The sequence below is a fragment of the Streptopelia decaocto genome (assembly GCF_964273445.1).
Source record: "Streptopelia decaocto genome assembly, chromosome: 4".
Classification (NCBI taxonomy): domain Eukaryota; kingdom Metazoa; phylum Chordata; class Aves; order Columbiformes; family Columbidae; genus Streptopelia; species Streptopelia decaocto.
In genome coordinates, this window is record NC_138658.1 from 76764378 (window position 1) to 76783810 (window position 19433).

The following is a 19433-nucleotide window of genomic DNA, read 5'->3' on the forward strand; positions in this document are numbered from 1 at the left end:
ACGCTGGACTCACCTTTGCTGAAGCCCCAGGTTACAGCGCTCAGCAGCCCATGAGTTATTTGAGCTGTGAAAAAATCACAGATTCACAAAATTCACCAGCGGCATTAGGGTAATTTTTTATCCAAGCTTGTTTATTTATAAAGATAGCGCAAAAATTGTCCGAGCATGGAAGAAAATAATAACCACATGAGTTTTGCTCACTGCCACAGGTCCCTTTTCAGCCGTTTTAATGCAAAATTTTCCTTTAAGCTTTTTCCTTCGCTGTGTGAGGGCTTCGCTCAAGGATGCTGAGCCTGAGCCTCTTTACCTGTTGCTCCCAGTTTCTCTGGTCTTTCTGCTCCTTTATTTTACAGAGAGCTGCTTGCTCTGAGCCTCCTCCCTTTAATTCCCAGCTTATTTGGGCTTTCAGCATGCTTTTCTACCAGAAAACCTGTCCACAGAACAGGAGGTAACAGGGACTGTTGTCTGTAGGTCACATTCGGTCTTTTTTCTGAGCACTTTGCTTGTATATAGAGGATCTGTGGATGCTGATATTGTTTTCCTGGATCTTTCCTGGAATATATTTTTAGAGGGTTTCAGCTTTCTTTGGATTTTTAGAACCAGGAGGGCACCAGGGGTGAGGTTGGGTTTGAGTTAGAGATGCACATGAGAAGCCTTTGCCACTGCGTTGATCTATTTTCATACCCGGGTGTAAGGAGAACGAGGTTACGCTCATGTCGGCATTGATTGAGGTCCCATAATTAATTTGTTTAGCCTGTAATTAATTCTCTAGTTCTTATTTTGTTTGTGTAACTGTCATCCTTCATTATGTGCCAGGACATCAGGAATCCTCCCACTAATTGCTGTTTTGTGGTTTCGAAAGCTGCGAGTTATTGGTTTGCAGACCTGGGCAAACTGTTTAATTAAGATGCGTCTTCCCGTTGCTTTTCCTCAGCAAAAGGGCAGGATTTCACTTTTTCTATGTAAAAAGCAAAGCTCTTGCTCTGCTACCATTAAGCAGTTTTCCCCAAGTCCTTCCTTGTGTCCCTCTCCCACCGACCTCAGCTGAGATGGTTGATAGCAACTGAAAAATTGGAGATATGCATCAAAGCTCTGTGGTTTCTCATCCCAAGGGGTCATGAGAGATGAAGATTTGGGGAAGTGCAGCTTCTGCTTGGGTGGAAGATGGCCAGAGTCTCTGCGGAGATGTCAATGAAGCCTTGGGAAGCTGAGATGGGCACTGGGAAAGCCCTCAGAGATGCTCCACATGTTGTGTCTCTCTTCTCTAGGTCGTGTAGCCGTTGTCTTTGCCCAGTAAACTAAAGTATATCTGCAGAATTGCTGCCTGTGGGGCTTAGTTAGCAAAACAGGTTGGGCAGAGAGGTGGTGGATGAACCATCCCTGGAGACATCCCAGGCCAGGCTGGACGGGGCTCTGAGCAACCTGAGCTGGTGAAGATGTCCCTGCTCATGGCAGGGGGGGCACTGGGGGAGCTTTGAAGGTTCCTTCAACCAAAATTATGATATCCAAATTATATAAAAATTATGATATAGCCAAAACTATGATATCCAGGCTGTCCAAAAAACCCTCCCCAGGCCTGGGGGGTGGATCCAGCAAACCATCCTGGGTGGAAGAGCTCATGGAAATGGCCAAGGTTCTGTCTACTCAGTGTTTCGCTTGATGTAAAATGGGTTTGTGCTCCATGTTGGCCACCTCAGAACATCATCCGGGTGGTGAAGTTGTTCTCCGTGAAGGTTTTCAGTGCAGGAGAAGCGAAGGAACACGTCAACGCTGCGTTGTGGGGAGCCACAATTCCTGAATTTGAACAAGAAGGGACTTGACCCTTTCTTGGAGATGCAGGTGGTGAAGGACATCAATGCCCAGGGTTATTGTGAAGAACCCAGTTTCCCCACTTCTTCCCAAGCGCTGGGTATGGAAGGTGAGGGATGTCGCTGGTGATGTTGTGCTTTATACTGGAGATGTATATAGCTAAAAAAACCCACAGAAAACCCCCCCAAAAAACCCAGAGGAGACATCTCAAACCTGATCTGCATGAAGTTAAAGCTGCTAGAAAGATCCCCGTTGGAGAGAAGGAAGGTGACGAGGAGGATTTATTCCCTTGTTTGTTTTTCTTTTCTTGTGGGTGGGTTTAGAATTGTTAAATGTGTTCAGCTGGTGCACAAGGGTGCGTTTGGTGTGTGGAGAGCACCCTGGGTCAGGAAGGATGTTAATACAGGTATTGAAGTAAGGTAGTGAATCGCTTCTGGATCTGAACCCAGTTCCCGCTATGTCACTAAATGTTTGCACAGAAGTATTTTCCAGCCTTTCTCATCACAATTTCTTTCCAAACACTGAAAATCAAGTTGTCTACATATATATTTAGTTATTTCTCATTTCCCCCCTGTATTTGAGACTTCCACAAAATCCAAATTTACCCGTCATTAGCAGCATTTTCTGCTTTCTTGGTGTTTTACTGGAACAGGACCGGGGCAGGTAAGACAGTCGCTTGTCTCAGATAAACGGGCTGGAGTCAGGTTTTGAATTCGGGACCAGATCAGTGAAGCCCTAAGAGGATCCAGAGACTTGGAGAAGCATCTTGGTGTGGTGGGAGCTTCATATCTGGACATCCCATCATGTGTCACCCTTGTGTCGGTGCATCCCAGCTTGGCCAGAGCATCTTCTGTTCAGTCTTGAAAATCTAAAAGGATGGGGTTAAAAAGGAAAAAGGGCTAAACTTGCTTTAAGTGAAACGCCTGTTTTCTTTTTTATCTTGGATTAGGGAGCTGCAGGGTTGTTAACACAGATATTTTGATAGATGGGAAGAGTGGTCCGGTAGTTTGAATATTAAAGAGAGAGACAGAGTGTGCGTGTGTGTATGTTCCTCTTATTCTCGAGTGTAAGGAGCATTTGTCACCACAAATCATCCCTGATTGCAGAGAGCTGCGTTCCTATAGGGCTCACCCACCCACCACCCTCAAAAAATTAGACATTTGTTATATGACATGAATTGAGATTAATTAGCGAATATTAACCCATCAAGCAGTGCAGAAGCACATTTTTGGAAGCGGTGGTACTTGCAGCAACAGCGGGTTTGTGTTAGTTCTGGTTGGAAAGTTTGCAAAAATAATGTAGGGGGGTTGCTGGAAAATGCCAATTTATCAAAACCCAAACTTTTCTAGGAATTAGCAGCTTTTGCTTTGGAAAAGAATCGGGAAGTGTCTGTGCCCTGGAGAGGAGCTGAATCTGGGGAAGATGTTCCTCAACCCCAACTCTTCACACGTTGCTTGAGGAGCAGAATTTGGGGTCACCTCGAAAAGGTGACAGAGGCTGATCATAGAGCTGACATTTGGGAAATGTGAATTTTAGGAGCCAGAGTGAGTCCTCCACAGCACTGCTGGTTTGTGTCGCCGTTCGGAATAATATTGTTAAAGCGCACAAGCAGGTGTCTAATAGACAATAAGTCCGCAGAGCCGTTTTTCTGCTAAAACATGTGAAATAAAGGCAAATAGTCAGCAGAGGCCCTACTAATGGGATCCATGCCCATGAAAACAGCCCAACTTTGTCTTATTTGGTTAAAAATCTGTAATTCTGTCCTCTCGAAGAGCTCAGATCTAAGCTGTCCTTCATGGCTCAGTGCAGTCCCCTATGGTGTGTTTCCATCATACCTGCTGAAATCCATTCTTTTGAGAAGAGTTTGTCTGCTGGCTTAGTAAGGGGAGTTAAAACCAGCTCTGGGATACCCCATCAGAAGAGGCAGCTGTAAATCAACAGTGCCTGGTTGGCCAAGACCAACTGGTAGCCCAGTGCAAGGACATAGTGACCCAACATTTTCATCTACTAAGTCAAATATGGGAGCTGGGAGCAGGTCCGAACACCAATATCTGGGAATACTGGTGTTTCTTTGCGTCAATACCTTTCTGATTGTGGCAGCAGATCCTTTTGCAAGTGAAAGAAAATTATCTTGATTGTTTTCCTCCTCTTAAGAATCAAATAATTGTCTTGGCTTCTTGACTTGCAGAAACTTCTTGGCAGCTTGATGCAAGCAAAGCTGAAGGGCTGTCACGGCGAACAGAAGCTTCCCATTTGGGATTGACCAGGGCTGCCTCGCTAATCACGATGCTTTTCTCATCCTCAGCTAGTGCCAATATCTGCAACGTTGTCCTGATGAGGCACACGGAGCTGGAAGAAGGAATCGACGTTCTGGACAATAACGGCAACATCGTCGGGTCTTCCAGAATTGCTGCAAAACACGTACGTACCGGTGATGGTCCTGAGCTTCTACACGATGAATTGCACACAAGGAATCCCACAGCCATAGGAATCGATGACTTGAAAGAGATAGAAATGAATGAGCTTCACCCATCATGCAGGAAGAACAAAGCGATAAAACCTCACGCTGACGTTGTGCCCATGTGTGGGGTCAGGTAGCCACAAAGCTGAGCGTGCTGGTGGGCACGGGCGCGTGTCACGGTGGCAAATTCAGTGCCTGACCCTGATGGTTTGGAAGGTTTTGACATGGGGAAGATCCTGTTCTACCCTGACGCTTTCACAGCCTTAGGATTTCTCTGGAAACTTGTAAGCAGTTCATGTTGAATATGAAGCAAAGCTAACTTACACATTTTTCTAAATGAGGAAGACTTCATTTTGGAGCAGAGTAGCTTTTTAACCCTCGCCGTGTCAAAACCACATTAACAATTGCCAAGTGAAGCTTTGTGGGGGTAGCCAGATGTTTTATCCTCGCCCTAACACCTGTTTTTTCCCCTATAACCTTCTACTCTTTGCCATCTGCCTGCAATTATTCTGTTTTCTTCCCTTCTTACATCGTTTTGTCTCCTGAGCATCATCTGATTGTCTGAGGCGTGTTGTTTCCAAGTGGGCTTTAATCTGAAATGTAAAGCATGTACCGAAGCACACGCCCAGGCAGAGGAGTTAATAATATAAATGCTTGGCATTTCTCTCGCTCCTTCTGTCCAAGGCTCTTAAGGCACTTCGTAGACAGCAATTAATGTACAGATTTTACAGTCCTCGGCAAGAAATGGGAGATCTCTAATATCTCTCCATATTGTTGTTTAACAGGGAGCTTAAAACAATCTGTTGAAGGGCTTGGAGACACTTATTGGGGCCAGGTTTCCACAGTGGCTCCAGGACCCAGCTGCCCCTCTCCATCCTGATGGTCGAGGGGAAGAGAGACAACGTAGAAAATAAATATTAAAAGTGAAGGTACCATAAGTGTGTTTCAGGTGGTGTTTAAGCATCGAATTTGGGGCTGCTGAGAACTTCTGCTCAGCTGCCATCTAATCCCAATGCTTTTTGCTGAGTAGCTTAGTATGGGGTTTTGTTGTGGCTGGTTTGGCAGATCCTTTAGTGTTTGTTACATATCTGCACCTCTCTGAGACCATGTTCCAGGATCGAGTGCTCCCAAGCCTGGCCATAGGCATAAATTTCAGCATTTCCATCCAAAATCTACAGTATCCTCTGCCTACATCTGCTGAAGCGTCATGCATAGAATCATAGAATAGTTTGGGTTGGAGGGACCTTCCCAGCTCCCCCAGTGCCCCCCCTGCCATGAGCAGGGACATCTTCACCAGCTCAGGTTGCTCAGAGCCCCGTCCAGCCTGGCCTGGGATGTCTCCAGGGATGGTTCATCCACCACCTCTCTGCCCAACCTGGGCCAGGCTCTCACCACCCTCAGGGACAACAATTTCTTCCTCATTTCCAGCCTGAATCTCCCTGTGGCTGCAATGCTCGGGGCATCCTAGGTGGGTGCTGGCACTTGTGTTTGGAAGAGGTAAATGGAGACACAGACTTGGTTTTACACCTTGCTAGAGTGCTGAGGATCTTCTCTAGGTCTCATCTCAGGGTAATTTATACATGCCATGCTGCTTTTGCTGCTTCCTGGGGCATCTTACCAGGGAGGAGTCATTGGCCAGATTTCCCATCCCTGGAGACATCCCAGGCCAGGCTGGACGGGGCTCTGAGCAACCTGAGCTGCTGAAGATGTCCCTGTCGTGGCAGGGGGGGCACTGGGGGAGCTGGGAAGGTCCCTTCACCCCAAACCATTTGATCATTCTATGGAAGCACCAGTGGACCGACAACCACAGCTCACAGTTGAGCATCTTCCTGGAAGAGAGGAGCCCTGTGTGTTAACACTTTGCAATAAACCACCAGTGATTAAAAGACAATACCAAATCTTGGAGCAGGCAATAAGGTTCTGTGTTCCCCCAGCATGTAATTGCAATTGAAACTCAGTTGAGGGAGGAAGGGTTTAAGGTGCTGCTCAACCCATACTGAGATATTGCACCTTACAGCATCCTCCAGGCAGCTGTTTTGCCTCTTTTTCTGCCCCCAGGCAGCACAAACGGGTTTGTGTAGGAATACGCCGAGCACTTTTGGTCACACAAAGTGACATCAGGGAAGTTATTAAGCGTCTCTGTTTTTTCCACTGGCTTAGCGACCAAGCACGGGCTCCAGCCCATCATTTCTAACAACAACAGAGCAAAAATGGGTTGTGTACAAATAGCAAAGCTGTAAGTGTGTGCTGGTACATTCATTCACAAATACACCACCAGAAAGGGCAGCCAAACCATTTCTGTGCCTGCACCTTGGTTGCTCAGCGCAGGTACATCCCGAGATTTGGTTTTAAATGTCTTGGGTTTATTTATTTGGTTTCTTTTTCTTTCCAGGCACTGCTAGAAACAGCCCTGACGAGAGTGGTCCTGCCAATGCCTATACTGGTTCTACCTCCAATTATTATGTCCATACTGGAAAAGTAAGTGTTGGTGATACAAGTGGGGAGGCTTTTCAAGGAGAAGGGAGAAAAGATGCTCAAGAGATGTTATTCATTGCTGTTTCTTAGCATTGGTCCACCAAAGACTTTTTTTTGCCTATTAAAGTGTTCACTTTCCAGCATTTTTGACCATCATTGTAGGCTGTTAAAGTGCTATGTTGTTATTTTAAATCATCTTTCTGAACCCCAGCAGTGTGAATAACCCTATTCTGTATGCTCAGGGTGAGCCAAAACTTTCTGAATTCACTTGAAAAATGTCCATATTTTTTGGTTCCCCATTTATAGCAAATATTACAGCTGCCACGTGGGCTCAGACCGAAGTTCTCAGGCAGGGATGGGGAGCGCAGGGACTTGTTGATGCCACATCCAGGCACCTTGGCCACTGTTGGACTTGCTTACACCCTCTTTGAACTCACTTGTACTTTCTTTCAATAATATCCAGTGGCTTGGACTTCCCCAGGATAATCTATTCTTCATGTGTTCTGCAAAAATTTGCTTTCCATCACTATTTAAGCCCGAATGTCTCTGTGCATATGTCTCTGTGGAGCATCAGAGCGGGCAGGAAAGGGCAGGGTTATTATTTAATGTCTAATTATCTCCTATTAGAGCTATAATAGCAAAAAAAAAGCCCCAAATTGCCCTGTCCATTGGCCATTCCCCCACCTTGCTTTCCAGCACCTCCACTTTTTGTCCCGTGAGCCTGTTTGGAGCTGTTGGTGCCTCTGGCTCCTCAGGACACCCATCAGCATCTCGGGGTGGGGATCACCTTGACAGGCTGATTAATGCACTGAAAGATGAGGATACTAAAGGACTTGCCACCTTTGTCCAAGCTGGAAGCGCCCTTTACACAAATCTGTTGATAATGGCTGCTCTAAAGCACTCCACTGACAAAGTAAATAGCAATTAGTACGATTAGGGATTGACCCGTAGCTTTGGTTTGCCTTGTTAACCTTTGTAGAAACACCTCCGGGCAATTTTCTCCTCTTAACAGAAGAGTCGGGGCTGCTTCTGTGAATTTGGAGTCTGATTTTTAACACCTCAATGAAAAATATGGATGGAGGCTGGTACCCCTCTAGAGGCTCTCACCAAGATGGGTTCCTGCATTTGGGGAGAAACAGGGCAACAAACTCTATTTTGAGAACGGTAAATTAAGTTCTTTCAGCCCTTTTCTGCCAAAATATACAGTTTTATTCTCTTTTTCGAAGGACTGGGGTGGTTCCCTGTGGCAGGGCACGGTCTTGGTAATACTTTTTGCAGACTGCTCCTGGGGACACGCAAGGACAAGGGCTACATTCCAGTCCCCCTAATTTTGCACAAAGCATTTGATTTTTGCTTCATGGACACAATGATCTTGAGGGTCTCTTCCAACCAAAGTGATTCTATGATTCCTCTTTGACAAAAGCTCTGTGGCCTCTTTCCTACTTCAAGACCATGTGTCACCTCGTGGTCCCCCAGCCCATGATCTACCAGCAGGAGAGATGCTTAGGAGTCACCACGTCTTACCCTGGAGTACTTTACCCTGTAGTACTTTACCCTGGAGCACCTTACCCTTGAGCACCTTCCTCAGGGCTTGCTCAAAATCGTGTGAGAAGAACAGGGCTTGTCACTTACTTTGTAACCCAGCATCTTGGCAGCTTCCCCGCTTCAAATCCTGATGTGTGGTTCCAGCCTTTCTAATCCCATCAAAGCTGCTTTGCTGTTGTCAGTGGAGAGGACTCCTGTTTTCATCTGTCCACATGCCAGAGACTTCAAAAATGCCACCCATTTCTGATATTCTTACCACAGAGCTCTCTTATTTCCACCTTTTTGTCACGCTGAGGCTTTGCTGTGAGTGTTAGTGCTGGCTTAACCTGGGCACTGAGTCCAGTCTAACCATTGCTTGGTGATCACCTCATGCAGGGAAGATCACGCCGGCGGACAAGCTGTTTATCCATATAATTCAGAGGATCTTTGCTTTTCTGGTTATCAACATGACCAGTCAACATTTTTTATATGCAAATATTCAAAGTTTGTAGAAATCTGGTCTATAAATTATTGTCGTCAGCTGGAAACACTGGGGACGATCATGGGTCTGGTTGAATATCCACAAGCTCAAAGAAAACCAATAGTAAAATGTGCTTTGCACTGGGGGGCATCATAACTTCTTGTATTATGATGAGTTTTACCAAATCCACATGCAAGACTTATGAAAACTGATTTTATCTGTCAAGCAAGTATGGACGTACAGGAGTTTGTCTTCAAAAAGTTCTAGTTTTAACTAACAGTCCTAATTCAGATTTGCAAGATAAACTTTCCCCCCCATGCCCCTAAATGAAACTCTGTAGATATAACAATATCTGGGCACTGATTTCCGCCTGCCTAAATTCTGCTTAGAGCTTTGTGCCTGATGTTTCATTTTCCATCAGAAATCGCTGGATTCCTGAAAGCTTTTGAGTGCAAAACGGCTGGGATAGGGAATGGAGTGTGGTTAGAGGCGGTGGTAGGACACAGAACATCCACCTGACGTGGGGAACGTCCCTTTCCATAGCCGGGGATTCGCATTCCGCGTCCACTCACAGATCTTTTAAAGTGGTTTCTGAAGGATGCACTCAGAGATGAAACCTCATTTGGGGAAAAAAACCCAACAACTTGGAGCATTTGGTGAAAAGTGTAACTTTTTCCATTTAGTAGAATTTTAGTCAGACTGGGGCGTTTGTAACAGGAGTCATACCGAGGCACGCATTATCCATTTATTTATAGAAATCCTTGCGGCGTCTATAAATGAGAAAGAGTGACAGCTTATTATTTGGAGGCTGGGGCTCTGCAATCAGAAGTCGCAATCTGGATCCTCCGCCGAGTCGTTTGTATTCGGGGCTGTGGCGAAGGAGAGAGCGATTCCCCTGCTCCGGGTGGCTCCGGGTGGCTCCGGGTGGCTCCGGGTGACGCCGCCACTCGTGGGTGCCAGTTCCACGCCTCCGGGAGCACCAGCGGTTTTCAGATCCGTAGAAAACCCGCTCTTCTCGTTTCCATCTCAACATTCGAAAACCAAAGTTTATTTTAAGTGGCCAGTTCCTGGTCGCCGTCTTTCCACTTGGATCCAGGTCTTTCCTCTCTCTCAGCCATCTCTCCATCTGCATGTTTTAACTCCCCCAGCTGCCTCTCTCGTCTCTTGTGCCATTTTTTTCAGCTCTCTTGGCTCCTCTCGTCTCTTTGCCTGCTGTGTATTTTAACTCCCGGGGCCGCCTTCTCTGCTCTCCAAGGAATTCGACGTTGCCTCCCACCGCCGCTCCATTCTTTCCCCATGTTTCATGCATTTCCTGCTGCTCGGACGCTCTGTTGAAGCCGCTAACATATAGAATCCATGTTTATTTTGAGACCACATATGCCACGCGGGGAACGCGGTGTCAGTTATTTTGTGCAGATGTATTCTCATCGAAGTTTTATAAATAATAGCCGTGCTGGCAACTTTAATAGGGAAAAAAATATTGGTTTCGCGTCGTCTACGAGATGAAGGCGACTCGTGTAGCTGACTTTGGGGCAGATAATGGCAACTTCATTAGTATCTCTGGGTCATGGATGTGTGAGGACAAATACATCCACTGCATGAGGGTGGACTTTTCGTCTCTCAAACATTTCCCTTTGTTCAGATGCTTCTGTCAATCCTTTTGTCTGGTAGTTAGGATGAAATTTGGGAAATGGTGCAGGTTTCTCTCAGCCAAAGACTTTTCCAGTGGTCTTTGTCTTACTTCTGACTCCATGCAGAGTCGAAGCCCATCACACAGCTGGTCTGTGTGTAGAACGTCCAGGTCTGTGTGTAAGTCCTACTTCAGGTTCTCCTGTAGGCCCAGCTTTGTGCTGGGAGAGCCCAAATTTGGTGGTACTTGCTTCATGTGGGCTGGACACGTGGTGGACAAGCAGAGCACAGCTCAGTCCACCAGTGATGTCCACTGTGGAGACTTGGAGCTGGCAGTGGAGATTGAAGAACTGAAGAACATAAGCTCTTCTTGTCATAGAATCACAGAACAGTTTGGGTTGAACGGACCTTCAAAGCCCATCCAGTGCCCCCCCTGCCATGAGCAGGGACATCTTCAGCAGCTCAGGTTGCTCAGAGCCCCGTCCAGCCTGGCCTGGGATGTCTCCAGGGATGGTTCATCCACCACCTCTCTGGCCAACCTGGGCCAGGCTCTCACCACCCTCAGGGACAACAATTTCTTCCTCATGTCCAGCCTGAATCTCCCTCCTTTAGTTTAAAACCATCACCCCTTGTCCCATCGCAACAGGCCCTGCTGAAAACCTTATTTCCTCATCCTAAAGCCTCTTCTCTGCCTCTCAGTAGAAGCAACTCAGAGGGTCTGAAGCGCAGCAGAAGGTCTGATGATGAGCTCCAAGAGCTCATGTATGTCAGGCCAGACAAGAGGAGGCCCTAGAGCTGACTGTGCTGAGTTTGTGGAGCAGAGATAAAGCTGGAACTGTTGGAAATGGGCAAGAGCTGAGACAGAAGTGGTGAGCAAAGAGTTGTGTCCGTGACAGAGGAGTGTTTCTGCCCTTTCTTCATCTCCACGCCATCCTGAGCTAGTGGCGGAGCTGCCCCAGCCCGTCAGCATCCCCATGCAGCTGCTCTTAGGGCTGTTTTGCTGTAAAATTAGGACGCTCCCAAGCTGGATCAACATTACAGAGCTGCTCTGGCTTAGCTAAATAAGTCTAACCATGAAAAATGGATTCTCTTGGTGGACAGCCAGTGCTCAGCCCATGGTGTTGTGGTGCTGGATGGGAGTTTTCTTCAGCTTAAACCATGCTTTTCACTGCAGAAACGTGTGTGAGGTCGGAGGCCCTCCTGGACCTCGTGTTCATGGCCTTTTCCTGCAGATATTCGCCTTTCGACAGCGTGTGCAGAGCGTTTCCTACAGGTGCTTTTCCTTCTCTCTCCATCCAGCGAAACCCGCGCTGAAGTTTGTTTAAACTAAACAGCTGCCAGCAACGACACCTTAAACTGCTGTGGCTGTATCCAGAGTAAACATTGAAACTGCTCCTTTAATTATGTCAATCAAGCACCAAAAACCCCCCAACCTCACTCTGGTTGCATCTGCTGTGTCCTCTGGAGGGAGGTCTGGGGCTGGAGCCAAGAGCAGGAGATGCTCCTTGGTGAGGACAGCGGTGGCCTGGCCGGACAGGACGGCAGACAGAGCTAGAAGAGCTCCCGATTCCCAAAATCACCCCAAAATGAGTGAGGAAAAGCTCAGAAATAGCAGAGACGTGGTACCGGGAGCCTCTCAGAACGGGGAGCTGGGGTAGGACAACCACCCCAAAATTTGTTGGCACGTCAGGGGGGTGTTTTGAACCCCGGGATACCCAGAGCTTCAGCCTCCAGTTTCATCCCCCGCCGGCATCCTCGGCATCTTGCGATGTATGTATTAAGCTTTGAACCTGTTTATAGCAAACACTCCAGAAACCCCCCAGAATCTGTCAGCTGGGAGACTTTGCTTAACTCCTGTCATGTTTAGTTTAGCATCTGACACCTCCTTCTAGACAAATACAGCTCTGGTTCACTGAACCCGATAACTCCTTTTTAGTACAGCAACTGACTTCCATATGGAAGAAATTACAGTACCTCTCGAAAAACGCCAGAGGCAGCTGCCAAATTATGCAGAATTTAAGCCACTAATGAACAATGTGATGAAAGTTGAATGAAGGTGTATTTACAAGATCTACAACACGCCGGCTCCGCGGAGCAGATGTACTGTCTGTGCAAGTATGTGTGTCTGTGTATGTACCTATGGACGTGCGTATCGAAATGTTACCCGTAAGGTCTCGCTGCTTTAGGTAGAGCCCTTGGCAGTAAGTGCCACCTTGGGGCAGTAAACCAGAAGCTCCCCAGTGTGTTTCTGCCTTTTTAAGATCCACCAGGCGATTTTTACAACAGCAAATCGCAGAAAGAATAGGCGTGAAGGGGTTTTGAAGGGGGGTAAACCAACAAATCTCTTAAAAATAAGAAGGAAGAGGAGAGAGGAGGAGGGAAATATTGCAGAAATGTGTGTTCTTTGCCACCCGAAGGTCGGCATATAAACGTGGGTCATTTACCCTTCGGAGGCAAATCATGGGTGCCAAAAATCTGGCTTGCAAAATGGTAACAATAAAACATGTATATTATGGTCTTCCTGCAGATTTCCAGTGTGAGACCTTCTCTTGGTGTCAATTTTTCAATGCCGTGTTGTCTAATCTGAGGTTTAGCTCAGCAGAGCCTGGCCTGGGTATGTGCTGACAGTGTGTAGAGCTCCTGTTCTCCTATGAGAACAGCTCCTACAACTTGTGCAGGATCACGGGGGGGTGAGATGGCATTTGCTTCTTTGCAGGCTGCTCCAGAAGATGCCAATGGCAAAACTGGGCTGTTGGGGGGACCTGAAAGTCCAGACCCCTATTTCCCTGATCAAGCCCCTTGGCAGAGCACACAGAACAGGGTTTAAAACTAATTCACTCTTCAACAAATAGATACTAATTTTATTTATTTTAAACCTGCTATAACACTCTACAATTAAACCCTTTGGAAACATCTAATCATTCACTTCCGATGGGGGGCTAATGGGTGAAAAGAGGGGTTTTGATTGCATTTGACAGCTAACAAAATGCAGCAAGCAATATTTAACTTAATATTTTTTGAGATCCATGTCGAGAGCAAAGATCTTAGGGATGGAAGAAAAGTGGACCTCTTGACTAATTATGAGTCATTTATTCTGAGCCACACAAATTTTAGAATCTGAATCCCAATTAAGACATTACACTACATGTGTTAATTAGTCCCGTCTCCTTTTTAAATCAAGCCATAACTCCTCTTAATTAGGAGGTTAGACATTGTAATTTGAACTGGCCTGAGTTTGAAGCACCCCTGGAAATCACACCTGGGGGCTGTACCGGGGATCATTTTAAATTGGTTGAGTTTGTACTTGGGTGATTATAAGATCCCCAACAGGGCAGTAATTAAAGAGGGTGCAGCTTCCAAATTAAGATGTCAGGGGTGGTATAAGCAGTGATGTCTTCATTCTAAACTGTGCTCCAGGGAGGCTTGAAGGATGCTGGTTGGACGATTTTCTCAGTGAGGACTCTCATGGACCACGACAGCTTAAGCGGGAGAATAAATCAGTTCCAGGAGTTGCCCTCTCTGCATTCGAGGGATTAGTTATCACAGCTTATTGACGGCGATTCTCCAACGTCGCGTTTGTTAAAGAGCGTGGAGCGAGGTCCCGACTCTGACAAAACCCTCGTGAACTTCTGCAGGAGTGTTTTAGGTCTGATCGCGCTCGACGCAAAACAAAGTAGCTCAATATTGGAGAACAGAAGCTCGGCTTTCACAGCACAAATTGATAGGATCAACTCCGTCTCGATAGCTTATTAACGAGAAGCTGAGATACCGGAGGAGTTAAGGCTCCGGATCTTGTTTTCCTTCCCTGCTTCCCCCAAACCTGCTCAAGATGAAGACAGCTTTCAGCAAGCTTCGCTAGCAAAGGGCGCCGAGGCTGAATGTTCAGCCACACAGACAACGTGCGGCAGGGTAACGAGTTCCCACACATCAGCTGCTCCCTTAGAAGCCGTCAGGTGTGCTCGGAGCCGGCAGGGAACGCCGAGTAGATGGGGGTTGAGGGCGCGCGTTGGGTTGGAAATGTGCTTTTTAAACCCCCGTGGTGGTAAAGACGAGGATGTCGAGCGGTTGGTGTAACCTGGTTATACCTTCCTTGGCCAGGAGAGAGCTCTTGTGCCATCACCCCGGGGAAAGGCGTTAATTAGCAGATCTCTGCCCGTGTTTGATGGCAGGACAATGTGAGGTGTTCTCAAGATCAGAATGGACAGAGGAGAGACTCATATTGGGACTAAGGCCGCCAATCTGCTGACTCCACGCTGCTGATACCCACCGAACCTCACACAAAACTCACTAGCAAGTCTGATTTTCTGAATTGTTTCAGATTGGTAGAAAAAAAGTCGAATAACAGGTGTCGTTGTGGTGTAAATAGCCCTCAAGAATTACATTTTTTCCCCTCGATGTTTGTAAATTGTCTGAGGTCCCTTATCATGGGATATACGGAACATGCCAGCTGAATGTTGTCCCTGTCATTAGGTGTTAATTGCATCAGAAGGGTCACTTAATGGGTCGTTATCAAAGCCTGACCTTGCAGGTACCTTCAAATGTTTGCTGTTAACAAGTCTTGAACTCACAAATATCCCCTGGGGACAGCAAGTATTAAAACATCCTTATCACCCACTCTGCAGATGTTTGATTTTTAACAAATTAAGATGTTGTCAAGTTTACTGCTTTATTTATTAACAAAGCGGTGTGGGTTTTTCAGTATCAGCCCACGAAGCTCACAATCTCTCTCAAGAACCTGATTTCCTTCATCTCACTCAACATTGTCTCCAAAACCTTTATGCAGATGACACCTCGCGCTTAGGTTGACGTGGGCTTTGAAACCCCAGGACTCGGTATCTTTTGTGGGTGAATTTGTTGATGACCTACTAAGAAGGAACCTAAACCAGTTAGGGAGGGGAAGACCATGAACACCAGTGTCGATTTGGACGGTGGCATGCACTCCTCTGGTCTATGAAATGGTCTAACAAAGCCTTTCCTTTGCAGAACGTCGCTCCTGAGGTCCCGTCCCCGGATGATCCTCCCAGTCCAAAGCCTTGTGTGCCTCGCTGCCTTCGGCCTGGCCCTCCCCTTGGCCATCAGTCTCTTTCCGCAGATGTCCGAGGTCAGTACGTGGCTGGTCACCGCGGTGGGATGTCTCAGAGGGGCTTCTTTGGCCTTCCTGGGTAACAGTCTCATTCCTATGGGGCCTCCTCCATTTTTGGATGAAGTTGCTTGCTGTCTTCTTCACTTGGGTGCAGATTCACCAAGCAGGCGATGGTTGTGTTGGTCTCTTCTGTTGACCCACACTAGCATAACATAGATTAACATCACACAGCTTTCCCGTACTTCTAACCGATGGTTGGATCGTGTGGTGGGATGTACCTCCCAAGCCAACAGAGGAAGGACTGAAGAGAAGAACCTTTTTTCCACCCAGCAAACACACCTTATCCAGACAAGGGATGGCCATGTGTGATCCTCTTCCCTTCTGTCACATCTGTTGTTCTCCCACAGGGGTCATCTGCTCCCATGTGGAGGACATTCAGTAATCAAAACACCAGGGATCAGGGGGACAAACAGGTTGGAATAAGGTGGTTTTTTAAAATGTATGAGGATAATGTTCTACCTGCTAGAGGAGCATCTCAGCTGGCACGCTGGGTGTCCTGTCCCTCTTCAGTGATCCCCAGGTCAGGTCTGCCCAGATCACAAGGGATGCTGGTGTTTCTGACTGATGATTTCTGCTCTGAGACTCCAGCTGGGTTTGTCCCGTCTTGTTCGGGGACGTGAACTCAAGTCAGAGCTGAGCTGATACACGTTTGACATGGATGTACTTTCCCAGAGCTTCTTTGAGGGTTTCTGCCTGTTCGTCTTCCAGCCTGGCTCTGGGAAGACGTGGCCTGGGGGTGACCAGAGGAAAATTGGCCAAGGAAACAGGCAGCGTGACTAGTGACATCACTCTAAGTTAGCAGAACAACTTGCTGAGGTGCATTTATCTCTAAGTCATTGATTTTGACCATTCAGTGTTTGCTACTTATAGACTTGCAGGTTGTAAATTTGTACATTTACAGGGAGGCCCACTATTAAAGTGATGAACAGAGCAGAGGACTTTGCTGGAGTTCTGTTTGTGTCAACTAGAACAGTTGATCGGGAATTAGTATCACAGTCTCTACTGGTTAATTATTTTTCCTCAAGCTGGATGGGTTTAGCCACGACTTCTAGCCAGGGAATCTTGTTGTACACTTGTCTGCTAGACTGAAAAATGTATTACGAATTTTCTGTTGTCCTTCTAGCTGTTTACAGGCTGAGATAAAACTGTCCCTTAATCTTCTCTTTAAGAAACCGAATATATCTCAATCTTGGAGTCTCTTGCTAAAAGACGTGTTTTCTGAAGCTTTAATGATTCATATGGCTCTTCCTTAAACTTTTTCTAATTAGTCAACATCCTTTTTGGAGCACTTCCATAAGAACCAGACACAGTATTCCAGTAAGAAGTTGCACAAGTACCAGTTGCAGGAGCAATGTGATTTGCCTGAATTCGTACATCCACAGAGCCTGTTAGTCATTTTGGCACGAGCTCAACCTCAGCTCCTTGTCCGTCAATTCTTTGCTGCGATCCCAAGTTCTGCTAAAAGGTTTTGGTTATGAAAGCCTGAGGAGTATTTCCAGGTCTCACACCCATGCCCAGAGTGTGTCCAGAGTTCCTGCTGGAAGGAGACCTGGATGGAGAGCATCCCTTGTGCTCTGATTTCCAGAGAATGGAGCTTCATCCACCAGAGGCAGCCACGACCTTCCCTGGCAGGTCTCCTTTCAAGATAATGAGGGAAGGAATCATAGAACCATAGAATCATAGAACAGTTTGGGTTGGAAGGAACCTTCACAGCTCATCTAATCCCACCCCTGCCATGACAGGGACATCTTCACCAGCTCAGGTTGCTCAGAGCCCCGTCCAGCCTGGCCTGGGATGTCTCCAGGGATGGTTCAGCCACCACCTCTCTGGCCAACCTGGGCCAGGCTCTCACCACCCTCAGGGCCAACAATTTCTTCCTCATGTCCAGCCTGAATCTCCCTCCTTCAGTTTAAAACCATCACCCCTTGTCCTATCACAACAGGCCCTGCAGAAAAGTCTGTCCCCATCTTTCTTATCAGCCCCTTTTATGTCTGGAAAGGCCGCACTAAGGTCTCCCCGGAGCTTCTCTCCTCCAGCTGAACACCCCAACTCTCTCAGCCTGTCCCCCAGCAGAGCTGTTCCAGCCTCGGGTCATTTCTGGGGCTCCTCTGGCCCCTCTCCAGCAGGTCCATGTGTGTCCTGTGCACTATCTGCATCCAGAGGCAATTTTATATTTGACCATAGCACGCTGCACATTGATTTCTGTCCCACATATCTCACGACCTCAGTCTCAGTGACTTGGGCTCTTGATTATTTACCACTTTCCCAGACTTTGTGTCATCACCTTAAGCGTCAGCCATTGCGTATTTTCTCCCTTCTCACTGACGACGTGCATGTTTGGTAACGTTGGCCAAATCGAACCATTCTTTCAACATCGACAGGAAACACCCTGCAATTCTGCTTGGAAAGTCAGCATTTTATACACTTCCGGTGTTTTCTGTAGGCATCGTTCTGAAATAGTAAGTGGGAACAAAAGTTTTGGTACCAGAATCTGACGCTTTCAGAGTTAAACACTTGGGACTCTACAAAAATAATTATTCATTGCCTTAGTTTCTTTATCTAAAAATCAAGTTCAGGAGGTCTCTTTGCCTTTTGTATTTTAGCTTTATGGGTGACAGATAATTTATAGCGTATAATATCTGATATTACAGCATGAAAAATGATGTCGATGCAGAGAGCTGAATGAATTCTAGCCCACAAGGAAAATTAAGGTCTGGCTTCCTTCAAAGGGTATTCAAATTGCAGGCATCAGGCAGTACTGAAACCATGCAGCATCACTTGAAAATGACCTTCTAAAAGCAGCTGAAATGTTATCTGCAGTGTAAACATGAATCAGTGCTGATTAGCAGATCAAACAGAATGACGTGCTCTCTGCCCACGCTCCGTGTCAATGAAGAGAAACCATTACAGCTGGTGGTGGAGCTCGTTACTTACTGGGATCTGGGCTCTGCTTGACTGGAATCAGCTCCACGTGCACAGCTGGACCTCACATCTGGAATCAGGTTCTCCATAGCAGCCTGGCCTGATCAGTCTTCCAGCGATGCTTGTGATAAATGTGTGCAAAGGACGTTCCTCCCGTTCTGCAATATCTCGGTGGTGACGGTGATGATGCTCAAGTGAGCAGAGCAAGTGATTTATCTGCAATAATCTCTCCAGAGCCATTTCTTTACAGTCTGGGGTAGAAAATCTGAGTCTCCTCACAAAGAACATTTCTCAGAACGTGAGAGTTCTTGGTTGCCCATCAGTGGTCCACAGACTTGTTAATAATAATATTAACTAAGTTGATAGAGTTTGAGTGTTTGAAAATTGACCTTCTTATACGCATATGCATGTGTACGTATGTATACAGGTGTGTATTTGCTTTTTCTCACGGCGCAGTAGGTGAAGCAGCTCGGAACGTAACACAACTGCGATGATGCTGGTGTAATGAGCACTACCCAGGGAGCAAATTATTAACAACAAGATGTAATAGGCGTGTTCTGTTCCAAAAATATGATTATGGTCGGAGCAGCAACCCTTTCAGGAATTGTAAATGAGCCAAATTCTGCCCTTAATCACACGTTCACAGTCCTTTTTCTTTAGTCAGAGAGCAAACACAGAAGCTAATGTGTTATTAAGCGCTTGTTTTAGCACAGGAGCTCGACTGGCCGCCTTTGATCCATGCTTCTAAAGGGGCTCAAACTTACAATTAGTTTCCGAGCAGAATTGAAGCCTTGCAATAGATTTAATAAACGTGCTAGATAAATGCAGCCACCTTATCACATCAACTGTAACTGCTTCAGTTATACCTGTTTTAAAATAATATCAGAAAATCAGAATTCAGAAACACCAGTATCAGGTAAATGAACATCCTGGAGCTGAACAGCCCTCATGTGCTGAGGATAATGAATCCAGATCTCCTCTTGGGTTGG

At 46.6% G+C, this 19433-nt stretch overlaps 1 protein-coding gene across 3 annotated transcripts in view; it reads left to right on the plus strand.

The window, feature by feature from the left end:
• SFXN5 (sideroflexin 5) overlaps nt 1–19433 on the plus strand; it is a 98077-nt gene that overhangs the window by 61601 nt on the left and 17043 nt on the right. For 2 of the 3 annotated variants that reach the window (XM_082051910.1, XM_082051911.1), the window contains 3 exons: nt 4115–4230; nt 6663–6748; nt 15363–15480. In XM_082051910.1, coding sequence (XP_081908036.1) covers nt 4115–4230; nt 6663–6748; nt 15363–15480 — 320 coding nt within the window. Of the gene's footprint in view, nt 1–4114; nt 4231–5055; nt 5174–6662; nt 6749–15362; nt 15481–19433 lie in introns of those variants that run through there. The other variant, XM_082051912.1, reaches the window with a different exon arrangement.